We start from the raw sequence: 20,314 nt of genomic DNA, 5'->3' as shown, positions 1-20,314 counted from the left end.
ACTAGCCAGAAACAAAATGATCTGGGTAGCAAGCACCATATACTTTAAATAAAAAGCAATACAGCAGGCCCCCGCTATAACGCGGTTCACTTTACGCTGATTCGCTATAATGCTGTTCTTACATTATAACCCGTATCTGACTATAACGCTGTCAAAACTCACTGTAACGCTATTTTACTAGCATACAGATTGAATTTTTGGCAAATCCGTCTTCAGTCCAGTCTGTTTTGAGCCTTTTTTTTTTGTCAAAAGGAGAAAATATCCACCATGAAATCAACTACAGTAATTATTTTTATAATTTCTACTCTATGTACAAAATTTAAACTTTCAATATGCTCTTATTTTCTTGGTGTGGATAGTTTCAAGGGAGAAATTCTTTTTTAGTACACAAGTTGAAAAAATTTACCATCCAGTGTCATATGTTGTTACAAAGTCTGCATTTTCTGTTCTGACCTGTAATAGAAAGATACTAAAAATAGATTTACTCCTTATCTCTTCTTTTGTTTTACTGTGGGAACTATAACTTGCGAAATGGTTTTCACACAATCAATCCCATGAGTGCTAAATGCGGTGCTGTTTCTTGTACAGTATTCTCTTGTCTTCTGAACTCCTCTGACCTTGTGGTCACCCGAAGTACATAAAATTTGTTTGTTTTACTGTTTTGGAAATTCCATAAACATTCTCCATGAGTCACACCATAATTGATTTACAGTACTTTTCCTGCAATAAACAACCATTTGATTTTACTGCACAGTAAAATCGAATTTTCAGATAAATAAAACATTTGTCACCGTCTTCAGCTCACTTGCCAGAGGAATTCTAGATATCATTCAGTGCATACAGTGTTAGACATACAGACAGTTTACTGTACTCTAACATCGTATCACAATCAGTGCAACGCAGTTACATTTGCAGAGAGTTATGGCGGATAAGAATGAAAAGGCAACAATGTCCGGACACGGTGCAAAGATTGGAAAGGTAAGAAAAACATTGAGTTTGAAAATTAGACGTTTTGAAGAGAATTGATTCCGGCCAAAGACAAGTGGATGTGTGCAATAATTTAGGACTGGCAGGTTCAACTGTAAGAACAATCATAAAAAATAAAGAATCAATTTTAGCAGCTGGAAAAACAGCTGTTCCCCTGCAGGCAACTAAATTGACCAGGGCTAGGCCGGCTATTATGATTGAAATGGAGAAACTTCTACATAATTTTATTGAAGACAACATTCAACGTAGAATTCCGTTAAGTTCAATTATTATTAAAGAAAAAGCGAAGAGCCTATATGAAGATTTAAAGGAAGCTCACCCCGAAAAAAATGTGGAACCATTTAATGCTAGTAAGGGCTGGTTTGATAGATTTAGAAAGCACTATAACCTGCACAACGTAGCAATACAGGGAGAAGCTGCAAGTGCAGATCAACAAGGTGCTGAAACTTTCAAAAAAGAATTTGTTAAAATTATTGAAGAGGGATGTTATACTGCTCAACAAGTTTTTAACATAGATGAAACAGGTCTTTTTTGGAAACGAATGCCTAAAAGAAGTTTCATATCGAAAGAAGAAAAAAAACATGCCAGGCTTTAAAGCAGCGAAGGATCGGTTAACTTTGTTGTTGGGTGGTAACGCTGCGGGGGATTTTAAATTAAAACCCCTTTTAGTTTACCATTCCGAAAATCCAAGGGCTCTTAAAGGTTTAGCTAAATCAAACCTACCTGTAATCTGGAAGGCTAATAAAAAAGCTTGGGTAACCAGGCCACTTTTCATTGATTGGTATGCTGAGTTCTTCTGTCCTGCAGTGGAAAAATATTGTGCAAAAAATAACATTGGTTATAAAGCTATTCTAATCATGGACAATGCGCCAGGACACCCAAGCAAAGAGAGCTTAGAAGACTTGAACAATCACAAAAGTTTTTTACATGCCTCCAAACACTACGTCTCTGATCGAACCAATGGACCAAGGAGTAATTGCAACATTTAAAGCGTACTACATAAGGAACACCTTTTCCCAAGCTATTAAAGCCATCAACACTGAAAATGTACCGAGCTTAAAGGAGTTTTGGAAATCCTATAACATTAAAACCGCCATCTACAACATTTCAAGTGCCTGGGATGAAGTGACTCAGAAAACCATGAATGGAGTGTGGAGGAAAGTTTGGAAAAATTGCATAAAGCATTCCCAGGAACCTGATGATTCCATTGAAAATGTTAAAACACAAATTGTTGAGCTCGGAAAAGAAGCAGGATTACACGAAATTAACGAAGACATCGTACAAGAGATGATCGACAACGACAGGGATGGCCTCTCTAATGAAGAACTAATGGAAATTATAAAAGAACAAGAGCTTGCTATTGAGGGAGATGATGATCAAGATACTATAGATGAAGAACCGATGAAGTCGCTGACTGCAAAAGGACTTAGTGAAGCTTTTGAACACTTCGAAAAAATGTGTGATTATTTCCGGGAGAACGACCCTGACATGGAAGGTGCCAAGGTAATAAGAAATTTGAAGAAAGAAATGAATCCCTACATGATGTACAATGAGAGGAAGAGGGCCAAAGCACAACCCAAAATTGACACATTTTTCAGTCCAAAGATACGAAAACTCTAGAGCACAGGGCCATCGAATTAATAAATTCATGATTTTCGTTAGTTAATTACCTCATAATTATATGTGTATATAATGTAGAATATTTTATATGTACAAAATTTTGAATATTAAATATTTTTAATCGACATTGGTGCATATTTTCACTACCATTTATTATTGATTAGAAAATATCCTATGGAATAGACCGCAACTCACAAATACATATGTTACCTTATGGGAATATGGCGCTCGCTTAGCACGGATTCACTTAGCGCTCTGTTTTCCCGGAACGAACTATCAGCGTTAAGCGGGGGTCACCTGTATACCCTTTTGGAAAGAACCTCCACGATGAGATCGATGCATTCAGTAGAAAATGCATAGTGACATGTACAATAACTACATCTTTCATAACTTCACACTTATCCTAAACTAAAGGATGTCTACTTTTTACTGCACCATCTTGCACCTCACATATTGTGGATATCTGATCACTGGGTGCTCAGGCCTTCACAATGCATGCTTGCCCACTGACAAGACTCCAATAAGTTGAAACCTATATGGCATACACTGTGCCAAGTGCCCCACAACAAGATCAAGAAGTGGTGTAGTGTCCTACAATGAGATCAATACACCAAGTAGCAAACCTAGTTTGCTTGCAGCTACATACTTGTCCATTCCCAAGATTTTTTCTTTAATCTTTCACTTATATCTTAGCCTTTTTATGGTGTTCTTTATATTCCAGTTAGACAACTTATTTTGCCAAAAATGTTAGTTTTTCTTTCTTTCAACCATCCAACTATCTTGGGTCATGCATTCATTGTTTTTATAATTTTTTTCCAGAAATACTTCTTTTGCAACCCACACTAAATTAAGTTTTGCCATTATTTAAAATAATTTTAGAATCAGGAATGCTACAACTTTTGAATTAATGGTAAATAAAACTATTTTCATTAATTAATGAGGAAAATACAAAAAAGTATCTAAGTTTTATATACTTAGAAGAGTAATCTTTCACACAGGTAATACAATACCAAATGATGTGAATAAAGGAACTCTTCAGTGAGAGAGAAGCTAGGTTCTTACTTGTAAAATGAACAACCAATGCTGTTCAGTCAACTACAAAAACATTTTCAATGTTTCACTCAATTTATTTCTTACCTGAGACAGGAGAATATCTCATGGACATTTCATCTTTAGTTTCCCACTGTAAAATATCAGTTGATCCTGCAAACCTACAAACACATTCAACAATAAGACAAATACATTTAGGTGGCACTAGAATAAAATATTTTTGGAAGTATCACATGCACTGAATAACAGAACTACTTGTAATATACACTAAATCTTGAAATTTAGTTATATTTCAAATACTGCTCTTCATGAACTTTTAAGGGGAAAAGTGCATGAACAAAAGTGAGATCAGAATACAGTAATCATGGGTGGAATTTAAGAAAACGAGAATGAATAGCTATTTCCTTTGTAAAACTGAACAAAAGTTGCATATTACAAAGGAATCAGCTGCTTTGTACAGAGCCTCAGGCCACACAGAAAGGCCAGTTGAAATCTTATCCCCCCAAGAGGACCACTGACCAGACATTCTGGTTTTTAATGTTTTGTCCCAGTGTCTGAAAAGGTTCTTTGATATGCATAACTGCCCTGACTTCCCAAAGTCAAGCACAATCGTTTACACAGCAGTTCTCCTTTTACAGGAATTCACTTTCATTCTCCCACTAGATCTATTCACTGCAACTTTAGAAAAGACATTCACACTATTTCTAGTAAAACCACTTATGCAAGTAAGTTCAAAGAGTTTGTTAGGAAATAAGGATATTTCCCTTCTTTTTCTTGTATCTATAAGTAATATTTCAAGGTGGAGACTAAGTACATCTACACTATCCTGCAGAACAGTCCTGTAAGATAGAAGGCTTTCTTGTAAGCAGAATTCCAAGTGGACAGGATCTGCACTAAGGTGGGACAATGTACCTTGTAATCTCAATTGCTCTTGTTTAAGGATGCAATGTTATTTCTATTTCATTGAATTTTGTTCTTTAGAACATGTAGCATGAAACAAATTGCTAATACAGTAGATTCTAGTTATGCAGGACACATCTAGACTAGTGCATTTTGGCCCAATTAAGGGGCTGCCCCAATTATGCAAAGTTCCATGTAAATAGTTAAAAATATGGTATCAATTGTAACAATTGACTCTGTATGATCAAATCATTATTTTATTTATATATTTTTTTGTTAGTTGTTGGCACATCAGCTTCTGTGGCCATAATGCACCTCCCAAAGTTTTTGCATTTTACTGTGATCCAAGCCCAATGCGGGATTTGAATCTGCGGCCTCTGGGTTGCCAGGCAAGTACTTTACCCACCTGGCAAATCACATACTTACCATAGTAAAGTACCGTTCACAATACAATATGTAGTGGGAACCGGTCATTGTGATCATGTTTTTGAATTAAATTTTAATTCAATTGAATAGCAATTCTAAAAGCAAAAATAAGAGGAATATTATCCACAGGTTATAAAAGTAAAGATATACTAAGCACAAATTTACACTTTAATACCTTACCAATCAAAAAAATTAAATGATGTGAAAATCAGAAGAATATTTTCCACAGGTTAGCAATATAAAAATAAACTTACTCTTACATGCATAGCTTAGTTAATACGTATAATATGTACATACTAACTAGTTGATATTTCTGTTCAACAACATTTGGGGGATTTAAAATAGTAAAAGATAAGCAATCAATAACAAAAAAAAAAAACTATACACAGAAATTGCAACTAACACGATACACATGTGTTAGTTGCAATGAGATACGGTTAAGAAGCTTAAAATATAGGAATGAAGAGAAGATACTGGTTTTTGTTTTTTTTTATATATGAATTCATGAAAGGGGAAACATTTCACCATAACAAAAACCCACACAATTCCAGCTGTCTGTATTATCGTAAATTCAATAAGATAGTTGATTATCCATTTATAATAGACTGTACTAACAGAAAAGCCCAATAAACCAGAAACTGCTAATTGTTTTATGGTTGAGACATTCAGAAATCCAACCAACCACATGGTATGGTCGGAGACAATCTTAGGGTAATCAAGTGCTCCTATCTCCTGTCCAGATTAAACAGCATCTTGTCCCAATCAAGCGAAGAAAACCCTGGCTATTTTCTCAATTTGGTTCTGTTTTTAAGATTGTCCCAAATAAACAGCTGCTCTGATTATACCAATGCAATCAGAGTATTAAATTTTCAAATAATTGAATGAATTTATTTTTTGAATTGCCATTAAATGAAGCACTTCCTTTTGTGTATAGTACACTTAAATTATTAAATAAGCAATTACTAAAAACTGAGTGTTCCAAACTGCATGAAGTCACAAGTTAGGTACAGACAATCAAAATGTTGAAATTCCATAATGAAGAAAAATTTGTTCCCATGAGGTTTGCAAAATTAACAAATCACAAAAGATTGTCCCAAATAAACAGATGCCCTGATTACACCAATGCAATCAGATTCAGGATTAAGAAATGATATCCTTTAAAGATATTTGTATGTAAAATATAAATTTTACATATTTAGAAAAATGGACTAAATCTTTCAATAAAGTCAAGTTTACAGAAAGATTATTTGAAACACCAGTTTGGTAGGAAATACCAAAGTACCAAATATGTATAAAATCTTGTTGATACAGCTGGTTGGTATTTTATGGTGCATTGGCAACTAAGACCATAATGCACCAAGTCAAGATTGATACGGAATTAAATTGAAAAGAACTTTAGTCAGTTCTATAATTTCAATTCAGAAAAGTTGAGAGGAATGATGGCTTAAGAAATCTTGTTACAGTTGGTAGTCTCTGTTTTCAATGTTAGAGTTGACCTCAGAAATTGAAAAATTCTGGTTAACAACACTCCAGCATCATTATTCAAACATTATAAATAGCCATGTTTCACCACTACAACACTGAAATCAAGTCAACTTATTTTCAGAAGTCTATTTTGTATAAAAGATTTTGAAATTTATAATCTATTGATCACACTAACTATTTTCTTGGAAAATAGAATTTTTCCAGAATTTAAGACATTAATTAAAGCATGCTAAACAGACATGAACCATCTGGGTGTAAAAACCATTAATGACATTATGTAAATTTCATGTAATTTAACTTAAAGATCGTTTTATTAATATAACATTAGGGCAAAAAACCCAATAAAAATGATTAAATAAAGCCTAACTATTTTACTGCTAAACTACCTTTATATACCTAAGGAATAATTAAGCAATTTTATGGTACAGTGACCAAAAAAATGAACTTTTCTATTAAGACAGTCACAGATGGAAGAAATGTGAATAAATGCAAACAGATGCAAAGAACACTGATGTATGGCAATGGCATTTTGCCTCAAGTACAAACACTGCACAGGTGGTTCAACTGCAGTAATCTGAAGCCAGAATGGGAAAAACATGATTATCAAACTGATAAAGGTCTTATTGTGGGTGTATAGGAAAATGGAGAAGACCTGGAGATAACTGTGCAGTCAGACATGAAGTTCTGAGCAGTGCAGAGCAGTGCCAGCCTGCACACCAACCCCAATGTCCAGAGTATGGGAGCAAAGGTCACACTCGGCTTCCACTACCCAAGAATCCCAGATGCAGGATAAAACCTGGCACCAGCAGCAGTCTGATGATTTGTATTGGTAAGATCCTGAACCAGCCCACACATGAACCCTGATTTACCATCATCAGTAAGAGTATGGGAGCAAAGGTCACCCCTTTACTATACAAGAATCCCAGATCCAAGATAAAAATACAACACTATCCTATTGGTTAATGGTGTTAATCCCTCTGATATGAATTAACTGCTGGCAGCTTGTATGTACAAAGTTTCTTGTAGATTGGCAAAAGGCTGTCAGCAGGTATGAATTTAACCTTTGTTATTACCTCAGCTTTCCTGTTTTCTATTCTAACAGCAATTCAAAAAACTTATTTTAGAATTGTAAGTTGCAAATTGCAATACTGGAATTTGCAACTGTATGATTGATAATTGTAATATACTAAAATATTACAAATTTGTATCCCTTTCTGTTCTCCCACAGCATGGTCTGATGATGGGTATCGGTAAGATACCAGAAACACCTTATAAAAGTACATAATTAATAGTTTTATATTATAATTATAGTTTTAGGCAAACAGTGTAATAAACTAATTTTATGTGATATAACAGTGATATGAATATAACCTTCATGTTAAAATATTTCATAAAATTAAGACTATTGCTACTTCAATATTCACAAGTATTTTATTCCAGTGATCCCATAAAAATGTCAAAGTATAAAAAAATGTTGATGTAAAGTCATGTTTTTATTGAGCAGTGGCCAATTAATTACTTTTTTGTACTGCTCAATGATACTTGCACTTGTCTTTATTTGCAATGAAGCTTTGTTTGTGTTAAAGGAATATAATGTGACATCACTACACCACAAAACATGCATCAAATTATAAGTTTGAGGCCAAGCACAGTTTCTTCAGAATGACCTAGACTTCAGAGATGGCCAGAAAAATGGCAGCTATGCTTTAATGCATAAAAGAGTAAGGTATTGCACCTGGGGAACTGTAACCCCAAAATATCTTATACACTTGACAGAGATGAACTAAAGCCAGTATTGGAGGAAAGGGACTTTGGTATTAGGATACAGTCAGATATGAAGCTCTCTGAGCATTGTAGACTGGTTGCAAGGAGGGCCCATGGTATCCTATCGATGATTTATCGAACAATCACTAGTAGAGATAAGGACGTCATAATCCCATTATATAAGGCTATTGTTAGACCACACTTGGAATAGTGTATTCAAGTATGGAGACCACACCTAAAGACATTGGACCCTTTCAAGAAGAACAAAGACAGGTAACTTGCCTGGTGAAATCAGCAAGAGGGCGTCCACCATATGAGGGAAGACTTCATATGTGGGTTGCAGAGCTTGGAAACTAGGCACCTTAGAGGAGACTTGAGGTGTTTAAGAGAGACATAAGCAAAACAAATAAGGACAATTTTCACTGTTATAATTCTGGAACTAGGGGCCATAATTTAAGTTACAGGGGTAGTTTAGACTGGAATGAAGTTTTATTTTAGCCAGCAAGTTATAAATGACTGGAATAAGTTACCTACATGGGTGGTAGACTGCTGACAGTCTGGGGAAATTAAAAGGTCAGCTGGATAATTAGCTATAGGAGGAGGGAAATGCATAGGTTGTCCATTTCCTTTTCTCTTATTATTTAATGTATTTTTATTTTTTGGCTGGTGCAGCATAAGCCACAGACTTCCTTGCACCATGTGGCCATTACTAATACAAATAAGTTTCAAGAAGCTTTGCAGCAGAAAAAAATAAACTCCAAGAACTAACCTCAACTTTTCAGAGTAAATGACAGAAGACTAGAACTTTTATTCAATTTATATGCAGTTAGAGCCTCCCAAATCATTGCCGAAGCAGGAAGGGCTTTTACAGATGGAGAATTTGTAAAACAAATTTGTATGGCAATTGCAAAAACAATATATCCTGAGAAAGTAAAGAATTTTGTATCTAAGTTTGTCTTCATCAACTGTAAGGAGAATTGAAGATTTACGAGCTAATGCTCGTAGAAAGTTCATGAATTCACATTTTTCAATAGCAATTGATGAGTGAAGATATATACCATACAGTTCAATTACTTGGGTATTATGATACAGTCAGACATTAAGTTCTCCAAGCATTGTAGACTGGTTGCAAGGAAGGCCCATGGTGTCCTATCAATGATTTATCAAACTGCTAATAGAGATAAGGACATCATAATCCCATTATAAGGCTATTGTTAGCCCACACTTGGAATACTGTGTTCAAGTATGGAGACTGAACCTAAAGAAAGACACTGCTTCTTGAAAGGGTCCAAAGACTGGTAACTTGCCTGGCAAGATCAGAAAAACTTAAAATGTGGATTGAACAGATTGGAAACTAGGCACTTTAGAGGAAACCTGATAGGTGTTCAAGGCTCTGAGAGGCATAAATAAAATGAGGAAAATTCAGTTATAAATGATTCTAAAACTAGGGACAATAATTTCAAGTTACGGAGGGAGTAAGTTTCATTTTAGGCACAGTTATAAATTACTGGAATAAGTCACCTATTTGGGTGGTAGAGGCTGACAGTTTTGGGGAAATTCAAAGGTCAGCTGGATAATTACCAATGGGAAGAGGGAAACTAATAGGTTGTCCATTTCCTTCTCAATATTATGTTTTTAATTCTCTTTTAATTCTTATAATTTTATTTTATAAATTTATTTTTTAGCAGGTGCAGCATAAGACATAAGGGTTCCTTGCACCATGTGGCCATTGCTAATAACTAAAGGTAGGAATAAAATTTGTTTCTCTGCACAACATTAAAGTTATGCAGAGAATGTAGTTTTCAGTAATTAGGAATTTTCTTTGCCTACCAAACATTCATATGTGGCCCACTTCTCTAAAAGTTTGGGGACCCCTGCTATACAGTAACTTTGCTAGCAGGGATAAGGGAAGGTGGTTATTCCATCATACAAGGCAATGTTTATGCTATATGTTGAATACTGCATACAGGTCTACAGACCTCATTTCAAGGATGAGGATCTGCTGGAATGGCTATACAGGGTGATTCACTACCAGTGCGACAAACTTGCAGGAGGTGTAGGGGGCACAAAGACGAATCAGAATCACATATCATTACAGGATCCGAAATGCCTTAGTCATGCGGTAGAGGATGTTGAACGGGAGGTCACGTAAACAGCGATCCCGCTGGAAGTCAGCATTTGCGAACCGGTTCCCGAGGCAGTAGGATGGATGAGTATTCAAATGTTGAACTGGCCGACATGCACCTCGCGTATGGAGCTGCGGACTGTAACGGGCATGCCGCTCTGCGCTTGTACCAGGAACGTTTCCTGCACAGGTGGGCTCCTCATCATACAATTTTTGTATGTGTGCACAGAAGGTTACGTGAGACTGGCTGTTTCATGAGAGGTACCATGAATCGAGAGCGAACGACGAGGACGCCAGACAATGAGGAGAATGTCCTACGTCTTGCAGAAGCCAATCCAAGTAAGAGTACTCGAGCGATAGGCCAACGATTGGGTATTTCCCAATCCACTGTATGGAGGATACTGTCAACAAACCAAATGAGTTCATACCATCTGCAACGCGTCCAATCATGAGCCTGCAGATTATCCACTCCGGAGGACCTTTGCTACTTGGTTTCTTCAACAGAAATGGTTTGCAAATGCTGACTTCCAGCAGGATCGCTGTTCACGCGACCTCCCGTTCAACGTCCTCTACCGCATGACGAAGGCATTTCGGACCCTGCAATGCTATGTGATTCCAATTCTTCTTCGTGCCCCCTACACCTCCTGCAAGTTTGTTGCACTGGTAGTGAATCACCCTGTATAGAGAAGGGCAACAAGATTAATGAAGGGAACAAAAGGGTCCTCTTAACAAAGACTCAGTTTTTGCAAAAACATACCTGGAGACTAGTTATCTGCAAGGTGATCTGACTAAGTTTAAGGCTTTGAATGGATTGAGAAAGCTTAATGCTAATGGCATTCTTTCTGTTGCTCAGAGTACACATATGAAGGGGCATAAAATTGAGTAAGGGTGGTTACAAGATGTGTGGAAGTTATATTGGGCAATCAATCACCCACTGGCTAAAGACATTCATATTTAGCCAGTTGATTGTTGGAACAAACTTCAGTCTGTTGTTGTGGGGGTGGGTAGTTTGAATAAATTCAATGAACTACACAAAAATTGGATGGACAGATGATGTGGGCATTTATAAGCACATTTTCTTGCATTATTTGCCAGACATGCTATAGTAGCCTAGGCATGAGATACCAGCTTTTAACAGTTATTACATCCCTACTTAATTTAACATAAAGTTTGCTCTTCAATTTGTAAATTAAGAAATAAACCCAGAATGCAGAAGTGTTTGTCCTTTCAGTTTTGCATTAAATATCCCCTTTATACTGTATATGAGACAATCTATTAAACTTCCAGAAAGAAAAAAACTTGAATAGATATTTTCTATATAAAATGCCTTGAAAAAGGAAGTTACCTATGTTTTGAAACAAAAGTACACTGGCCTCCCAGTAATGGATGAAAATCATATATGTATAACCATCCATCAGCTGTTGCAATCAGAACCCGAGGTTGGCCTTGGATCCTAAATTTAAAAAGAAAGTAATAATTAAAAAAATATTTCATAATTTCTTTCCAAAGAAAGAAAAAGAGCACAACTAGCAGCTTTACATGTATCAAGGAGGCACACATGCAAAAGAAACTTAGTACATTAGTGATATATATACACACATATATATACACACATATATATACAGGGTGTTTCAGTTAAACGTTTCAGAACTTCTAAGAGGGGTAGGGTACATCCTGACAACTCGAAATCATATAGCAATGTGGGTTCGGAAATGCTTTCCTGAAGCGGTATTGTACACAAGTCGTCGTGCAGCACAGATTCGATTTTCAGTCAATGAATGGGCCGGTATTATGGGAGATCACCTCATCGGACCTTACCTGTTACCGTGTCGTCTAACCGGACCTATCTACTTGATCATTCTGCAGCAAGTATTGCCACAACTTTTGAGAGATGAACAGATTTCTGCATCGACGCAACAGACAATGTGGTTCCAACACGATGGAGCCCCTGCCCATTATAGCGGAGATGTTCGTAACTACCTGGATGTCACATTTGGTCAACAGTGGATCGGACGTGGTGGTCCCGTGCGTTGGCCTGCTCGGTCACCCGACCTATCATGTCTTGATTTTTATTTCTGGGGTCATATGAAATCGCTAGTTTATGACACCCCTGTTGACAATGCTGAGGAGCTGATTGCAAGAATCGCAGTAGCTGCCGAAGAAATTCGCCTGGAGTATTCCAGAATGTTCGGATGTCCATGCGTCGGAGATGTGAGGCGTGCATTGTAATCCGTGGAAGAAACTTCGAACACTTACTTTAATCCATGTACCTTTTGCTTCTTTTCATGTATTATTAAAACGATTTCTCACTTACGGTCTCTTTTCTTTATGGTGCTTCTGTGTACAACACCGCTTCAGGAAAGCATTTCCGACCCCACATTGCTATATGATTTCGAGTTGCCAGGATGTACCCTACCCCTCTTAGAAGTTCTGAAACGTTTAACTGAAACACCCTGTATATAATGTGAAGGTTCAGTGTCAAGAGTTTGTAATTAACCAAGAAAAAGTCATTTGACATTTTGTTGGTTTACCAGAAATGTGCTTATAGCCCAAGCTAGCTTGTAAACTACTAGAGAAATATATTTATGACATGATATGCATTATATGTTTATATAAAATTAAACTAAAGTTGTCTCAAAATAAAAATGCAATTTTCTAGTTAATGCTGTGACACTAAGCCCTCTAGTTCTAAACTATTCAGAATTTCAACAGAAATATTAGGTACTAACTAACCCTTTCAGGAGCAAATTTATAATTTTTGTGCAGGATGAGGATTTTATGAAATTAATTCTTAATTAAATTTGTACATAAACTTTTATTTTGACTTGACCCAATATTAAGGAGAGTGAAATCATTCCAAAAATCAAATAAGAATTAATTCCACTACATTTCTAATGTAATACTATTTTTTAAACCTATTTTGTTACTTTTTCCAAGTTCACTTTAATTCCAGAAAATTTCAGCTTTTGTAAACTAAAATTAAACAATGGTTGATTGGCATGATCTGAAACTCCAATTTTAAAAAATTCTGTGCTTAAATCTATTAAGAACCATGTCTACAATTACTTAGGAATAGATAACTGGCAGAATTTACTGAACTCCGAAATAACCTTGGAAATGTGTATGTACTTCAGGAAGGGCTACCTTTCCATTTGTTATAAAGAGATTTTTCTTATAGCAGCTAAGTCCAACAGCCAGCAAGTTGCTTTCAGTTCCTGTTTGTTCTGGAGCCTGGCCTTTAACACTTGCAAGTACACACAGTCCAGTCAAAACATCACAATAAGTATGTCCTCTATCACCAGTACTGCCACCATATGGCAAGGCACTCTACAAGGCCTCTGAATGTTGCACATGTTACCTGATTGCATATCACAGATCTGGCATAATCCATGAAGGACCTAAATGCCTGATATGTAGATCCACACAATCCCAGGGACATTCTATGGAATTCATACCCAGGAAATTCAGCAGCCAAGATAGCACCTGGAAGACACTTTCACATTTGGCAAATTATGATGTGGCAGGGTGCATTATCTTGCTGAAACAACTGTGCCATCTTGGAAGACAGTCACCATGAAGGGGGTGTACCTGATCAGCCACAATGAATAGGTCATTTTTAACATTTGGAGTGCAGTTGAAGGATATGATGGCTCCAAAAGATTCCCACATAAAAACAGCTGCCACCACCTTCCTGTTTAACTAGGACAGTGGAATGGTTTTCCTCCAGTTTATATGTATACCTTTCATGTGACCAGCCAGAAACAGTTAACTGGAAAAGGCAACTTTTTACAATCATCAATAGTCCAGTGATGCCATTCAGATGCAAACTGTAGGTCATTACCAATGGGTGGCCATAAAAATACATACCTTGTTATTTCTTAGACAAATCTGTTCTATTTTGTTATTGAATTCAAGGCCTACTGAAGATGTTGGTTAGTCTTATTTACCACTGTGCCAAATCCCTTCATGGACTTCGGAAAATTCATTGATACTTCCAAATAATATGAAAAATTAATGTTACTTACAGCTCATGAAATTGTTTACTAGTATTCCTTCTCCAGTTTTGTTTCTTTGATTGGTTATCTACATTATAATAGCTGTTCACAAGCTTAATTAGCCACTGCACTATAGTTAGGTTTTCCTTTTACATAATTCATTACTTTCAGGAGTTCTCTTGTTAGCCCCAAATGCTATCCAGTGGCTGTATCAGGATTTGTTTGTTTATTTGTTTTGAATTTCTATACTTGACTTCAAGCAAACAAATTGTAAGAATAAGTAAAATTCCTCTTGTACCATATGTATGTGGCACTATCTTTTTGCTTAATAATATTTCATTTTGTAATACAAAATGAAACACTAAGCAAAAATACTGTGACATCTTGGTGTGACTTTTCATAAACCAATCATCAAGATTGTATAATGCTGTACAAATTGGAGAGGTATGGCATTAAGCATTAAGTTGCTACAATGGTAAAGGGATGGTTGAGTGGAAGACAGAGTGGTAATCAGTGGACACTGCTCTTCATGGACAAATATTATTAGTGGAGTTCCACAGGGTTTGGTGCTGAGCCCATTGTTTTGTGTATTCATCAGTGATATTGATGAAGGTATATCAGGATTAACATCCAAATTTGCAGATGATACTAAGGCTGGCAGGGTTGTTAACAACAGTAAAGACAGTATGCTACCCCAACTGGATCTAGATAATTTGGGCAAATGGGCTGAAAAGTGGCAACTGAAGTTTAACATTGACAAATGCAAAGTACTGCATATGGGTAGCAATAACCCAAGAGAAACATACCAACTGTGTGGTACTACACTCGGGGGAAGTGGAAAAGACCTGGTGGTAATTGTGCAGTCAAATATGAAGTTTGCTGAGCAGTGCAGACAGGTTGCCAGGGCAGGTCATGCAGTCTTGTCAATGATATATAGGAACTTTGCTAGCAGGAACAGGGAGGTGATTATCCTGTTGTATAAGGCAATGGTCAGACCACACCTAGAGTACTGTGTACAGTACTCTAGGTGTGGCTTCATTTTAGGAAGGATGTAGAGTTGCTAGAATAAGTACAAAGGGCAACAAGATAGGTGAGTGGTACAAAGGGGTGCTCTTACCAAGAGAGGCTTAAGTTCTGCAAACTGCAGCACCTGGAGTATGCACCTGCGAGGTGATCTGATTGAGGTGTATAAAGTGAATGCTGATGGGATTCTTCTTGCTCAGATTAAGAACCTGAGGGGGCAGAGATTCAAAATAGAGGAAAGACAGTTGTAGAATAATAGGTGTGGAAATTTGCCTTTAGCCAGCAGGTGGTTGATTGGTGGAACAGACTTCAATCTTTTGTTGTGGAAGTTGATAGCCTAAATAAATTTAAGGCTGAGCTGGACAGGCATTTAGAACAAATGGAGGGGTGAAATGGGAGGGGTTTTTTTGGCTGTTGCTGCATAAGCTTGCTTTCTTGCATCATATGTCTCTACTAATGCTAATATCAAATTGTCAGGCATAAGGCATAAAAAATATGCCATAAAGGTTTAGGTTAAAATAAAATAATTTGGAATTAAGGCATTAAAAAAATTAAATGCATAGCAGAAATTAACATTAAAATGAAATTAAAAAAAAGGAATGTATTAGACATAATTGTGAATTATAAATTATAAGTACATGTCCAACACATATTTCCTTACTTGTTACTTTTGTTTTGATGTTAATTTCTGCTACACTAGTTTTTTTTTTAATGCCTTAATTCCAAAATAATTTATATCTAGTTTTAACCTAGATCTTTATGGCATATATTTTATGTCCAAAACCAAGACAACCATCAAAAGAAAGGTCTGATATTGTCATCTTTACTTGCAATCTTGACTGGATTCTTGAAAAGTGGCACCAAGGTTGCAAATTATATGGCAGTGTCTTTTTGTTTAGTATTATTTCATTTTATTTTCTTTTTGCTATCACTAAAATAATTATGATCACTATTACCTTTCTATTTCTCTTCCCATTTATCTTATCACTACACTAATATTCATCATGGTCATTGGATTTCTGATTATCAGTAGCTATAGTCCATGTAAATCTGTTCTTTCTTTTCTCTCCCCCTATATATTCTTATACTTCATAAATTTTTGAACTATTTAAAATATCAGTTAATCTATTTAAATAAATAGATAACAAAAATCTTTAGTTGCCCCTATATAGCCAATATATAGATATCAAATAAATAAATATGGGTATCAACACAATATTTATACTGATCTATGATGGTTGCAAAACTAGTAACATGCTATATTACACACATGATTAACAATAAACATCCCTTCTCAATTTAACGATTCATTTCAAATATATTTTCTTACATTTAGTACCATGGCACATTTATACACTTATAAATAAACCTCTTATGTACTCTGTTGTAACAAGTTCCATGCACAAAAAAAACTTACACTGCAACTACTGATGTATTCCTCACTCCAGAAAATGGCAGATGGACAGTTGCAAATGCTCTGTTTTTTGAAAATATATCTGTGACATTTTTTGGCAAATAACTAGTAGAGTACATTAAAGCCTTTCCAAAATAATCAAACCAACTTTCTTCTTCTGGCCTCTTCCTATAAAATTAATTAAGGTATCCATATCAACAAAATAATTCTAATCTGATGTTTTTATATTAACCAATCTATTACTATGGATTAGAACCAAAAGTAACACTAGTTAAGTAATTTAACAATACTTAACAATTTCACATTAAACTGTATAGAAAAAAATCTAGTCAGTATTGTGGTTTACTTGAATAATATGCCAGCATTCTTAATATTTTAAAGAGTCTCACATGTAGAACATCTTTTCCAATGCTGAAGTATAAGGGAGGGGGAAGTAATTTAATTGGTAGAAGAAAGCTTGATGCACAACATAACACTTTATACATTGCATAATTTTTAATCAACATATCTGTATAAAGTAATGGAAAGGAAATAATCAACAGCAAGCAACAAAGCAGAAAATTTTTCCATATGTGGAATTTATAGTTAGTACCCAAACTAGAATACACTATACAGTAGGGCCTCTTACAGTGAACGTCCCATACGACGAACTTTTCGTACCACGAACCCGAGTTTTAACCCCTTCCCTTACTATTTTTCCCTATTGTGTAAAAAAAAATACCAATTTTTTTAAATAACGATTTTTATTGCTTTTATGCTTGATTATGGAACAAATTGAAGTATTCAGTGAGATATTCAATGTTGTATATTCCTAGAATTATTATCCTAATCAGAACTGCAATACTCTTTAGTCATTATCCATAATTAATTCTTCATTATTAAACAGAACCTTGTGCAGCACAGTACTCAGGAAAGAATACCAGGCGACAACAATATGCAAGGTATCAGCAGGTGTCATATGACGCTTGTCTCAGATAAAAATACTCCAAGAAATGTGCCCACCAGCAAATGGCCACAAGAGCCATATTGCACTACTTTACCATGCACCAGCGGCTTCTCAGGTGACCCTTCACTGCTTCTGACAGCTTCACTCGGGTAAGTATTGAAAGAAATTCTTACACAACCATGAGATACAGTATCTCGGGATAATAATTTTACATTAAAATGCTAACCCAAGTTAACTCGGGATAATCAGGGAAGTGGTTAATACAAAACATTGTTTTATTCACCATGTCTTTCTTTTGTTTCAAGAAAGTTCCAAATTTGTTTTTTGAAAAGAGTTAAAAAAAGATTTTGAAAAGATTCAAAAAATGGGTCCTAAGAAGAGTGTCAGTGTAAGTCAGCCCAATAAAACACTCAAGAAAATAACTATTGAAACCAAGAAAGACATTGCCAAGCATGAAAAAGGAGATAGGGTAGTTGATCTGGCAATTGAATATGGAGTCAACAAATCCACCATTGAAACCATCTTAAACAAGGAGACCAAGAATGCTGAGGTTACAAAGGGAGTGACCAGATTAAGTATCCTAAGAAACCCCATCATCATTGATGAAATGAACTTGCTACTGTGGATCCACAAAAGGCAAATGGCAGGAGATACCATCAGCAGAGAAGTCATCTGTCTGAAAGCCAAGCACATCTATGCTTACCTGAAGGAAAAAAAACTCCAGGCCCAAGCTCTGAAGAATCTGAATTTAAGGCAAGCAGGGGATGGTTTGAGAAGTTTAATGGGAGGACTGGCATTCAGTGTTATAAGGCACAGGGAGGCAGCAAGTGCTGATAAAGATGCTGCTGATAAATTTGCCAAGAAATTTCAGAAGCTCATGAAAGATGGGAAGACCACAACAGGTCTTCAACTGTGATGAAACTGGGCTTTTCTGGAAAAAAAAAAATGCCCAGTAAAACCTACGTCACAAAGGAAGAACAAGCTCTGTCAGGCCACAAGCCTATGAAGGACAGGCTGACCCTTCTCTTTGCTGCCAATGCTAGTGGAGACCAGAAGATCAAGCCTCTTGGTGTATCATTCTGAAACACCAAGATATTTAAGAAACACTCAATGGTCAAAGGTAAACTTGGAGTATACCGGAAATCTAAACCAAAAGCTTGGGTTACTAAGCTTCTTTTCAAGGACTGGGTGCTTGAAGTCTTTGCACCTACAATGAAGAAATACCAGGAGGAAAAGAACTTTCCACTGAACGCTGTCCTCACCAGGGATAATGGCCACCCACTTGATTTAGAAGATGCCTTGGAATTGGAGTTTAGCTTCCTGGAGCTTTTCTTACTTCCCAACACTACACCTCTAATTCAGCCAATGGACCAGAATGTCATAGCAAACTTCAAGAAGCTCTACACCAAAGCACTTTTCACCAGGTGCTTTGAAGTTTGTCATGCCTCCAGCTTCATGACATTGAGGGAATTTTGGAAGGAAGAATTTAACATTGTGCACACCATTAGACTCATAGAAAAAGCTTGGCATGAAGTGTCAGTCAGGCACCTGAACTCTGCCTGGAGAAACCTGTGTTCAAGGAAGAGAACCTGATAATGGAGCCCAAGTCATGAAGGACATTGTGGCAGTAGCTAAGGACCTGGAAGAATGTGGAGTTAGAGGAGTATGAAGTGCAGCTGACCACAGAAGAACTGGAACTGCATAAACATCAGGTTGGAGAAATGGGAACGTTTCCTCAGAGGAGGAGAAAGAGGAAAACAAAAGGTCCAATGCCTTCAGCTACCAAAGAGATTCTTCAGGACTGGAAGAAGCTTCACAACAGGGTGTTGGAGTGGCACTCCAACACAGCTGAAGTGAACAGAGTGGGGGACCTCTACAATGACTAGTGGTTCACTACTTCAGGCACCTCCTTAAAAAGAGAAAAGCAATCAACACTGGATTGATTCTTCAATATTAAAAATCAGAAACAGGCAGAACTTGAACCTGAAGCATCCATGAATCTGTAACCATGAAGAATAAATAGTGTATGTAAATGCTGGCCTTTTTTTCGTGGAGGGTCTGGTACCAATTAATTTATTTCCCATAGGATACTATGGGAAATCGCATTTCGTACCACAAAGTGGTTCGTGGAACTAATTAAGTTCATGGTATGAGGCCAGACTGTATATTCATAAATATTGTGAATTCTACCAGGCAAACCCCCAATACAAAAACATGCATATCAAAGCCTAGATATACTAATATAAATCTTGAGTCCAGCTCTCAAGCAGCAATATGTTACAAACTAGTAACAATTGTGAATCAGAACATACAAACTTTCAATGGAATGGTGGTGGGATGCAGCATGCAGTAATTTTTCTGTGCCACCGACTTCTGAACCTCCCACAATCCACTACTACTACAGTGGTTATTCAATGAGGGTGACACTAAAAAAAAAAAAGTTTCAAATTTACTGAACAAACAGGGAGGATAGCCCTTTGTGTTGTCTGCAAAGAATGTCAAGAGCCATGTGAACCACTGTAAAGAAATGCACACAGCCAGGGGCTCAATGGTAGGGTAGCTGTGCCTAAGCACAATTT

At 36.4% G+C, this 20,314-nt stretch overlaps 1 protein-coding gene across 5 annotated transcripts in view; it reads right to left on the bottom strand.

Annotated features, from left to right (window-relative positions):
* The window catches only part of LOC150086494 (WD repeat domain phosphoinositide-interacting protein 2-like), a 78,692-nt gene that overhangs the window by 2,247 nt on the left and 56,131 nt on the right, over nt 1-20,314 (bottom strand). For 3 of the 5 annotated variants that reach the window (XM_090371433.1, XM_090371435.1, XM_090371437.1), the window contains 3 exons: nt 16,793-16,957; nt 11,703-11,810; nt 3,745-3,818 (listed from right to left, as the gene is read on the bottom strand). In XM_090371433.1, coding sequence (XP_090227559.1) covers nt 3,745-3,818; nt 11,703-11,810; nt 16,793-16,957 — 347 coding nt within the window. The remainder of the gene's footprint in view (nt 1-3,744; nt 3,819-11,702; nt 11,811-16,792; nt 16,958-20,314) is intronic. The other 2 variants (XM_090371434.1, XM_090371436.1) reach the window with 2 other exon arrangements.

Source organism: Mastigoproctus giganteus, chromosome 4 (genome assembly GCF_048544385.1).
Source record: "Mastigoproctus giganteus isolate SK-2022 chromosome 4, ASM4854438v1, whole genome shotgun sequence".
NCBI classification, from domain to species: domain Eukaryota; kingdom Metazoa; phylum Arthropoda; class Arachnida; order Uropygi; family Thelyphonidae; genus Mastigoproctus; species Mastigoproctus giganteus.
The sequence above is the reverse complement of the archived record's forward strand: the minus strand, read 5'-3'. Positions and strand labels throughout refer to the sequence as shown.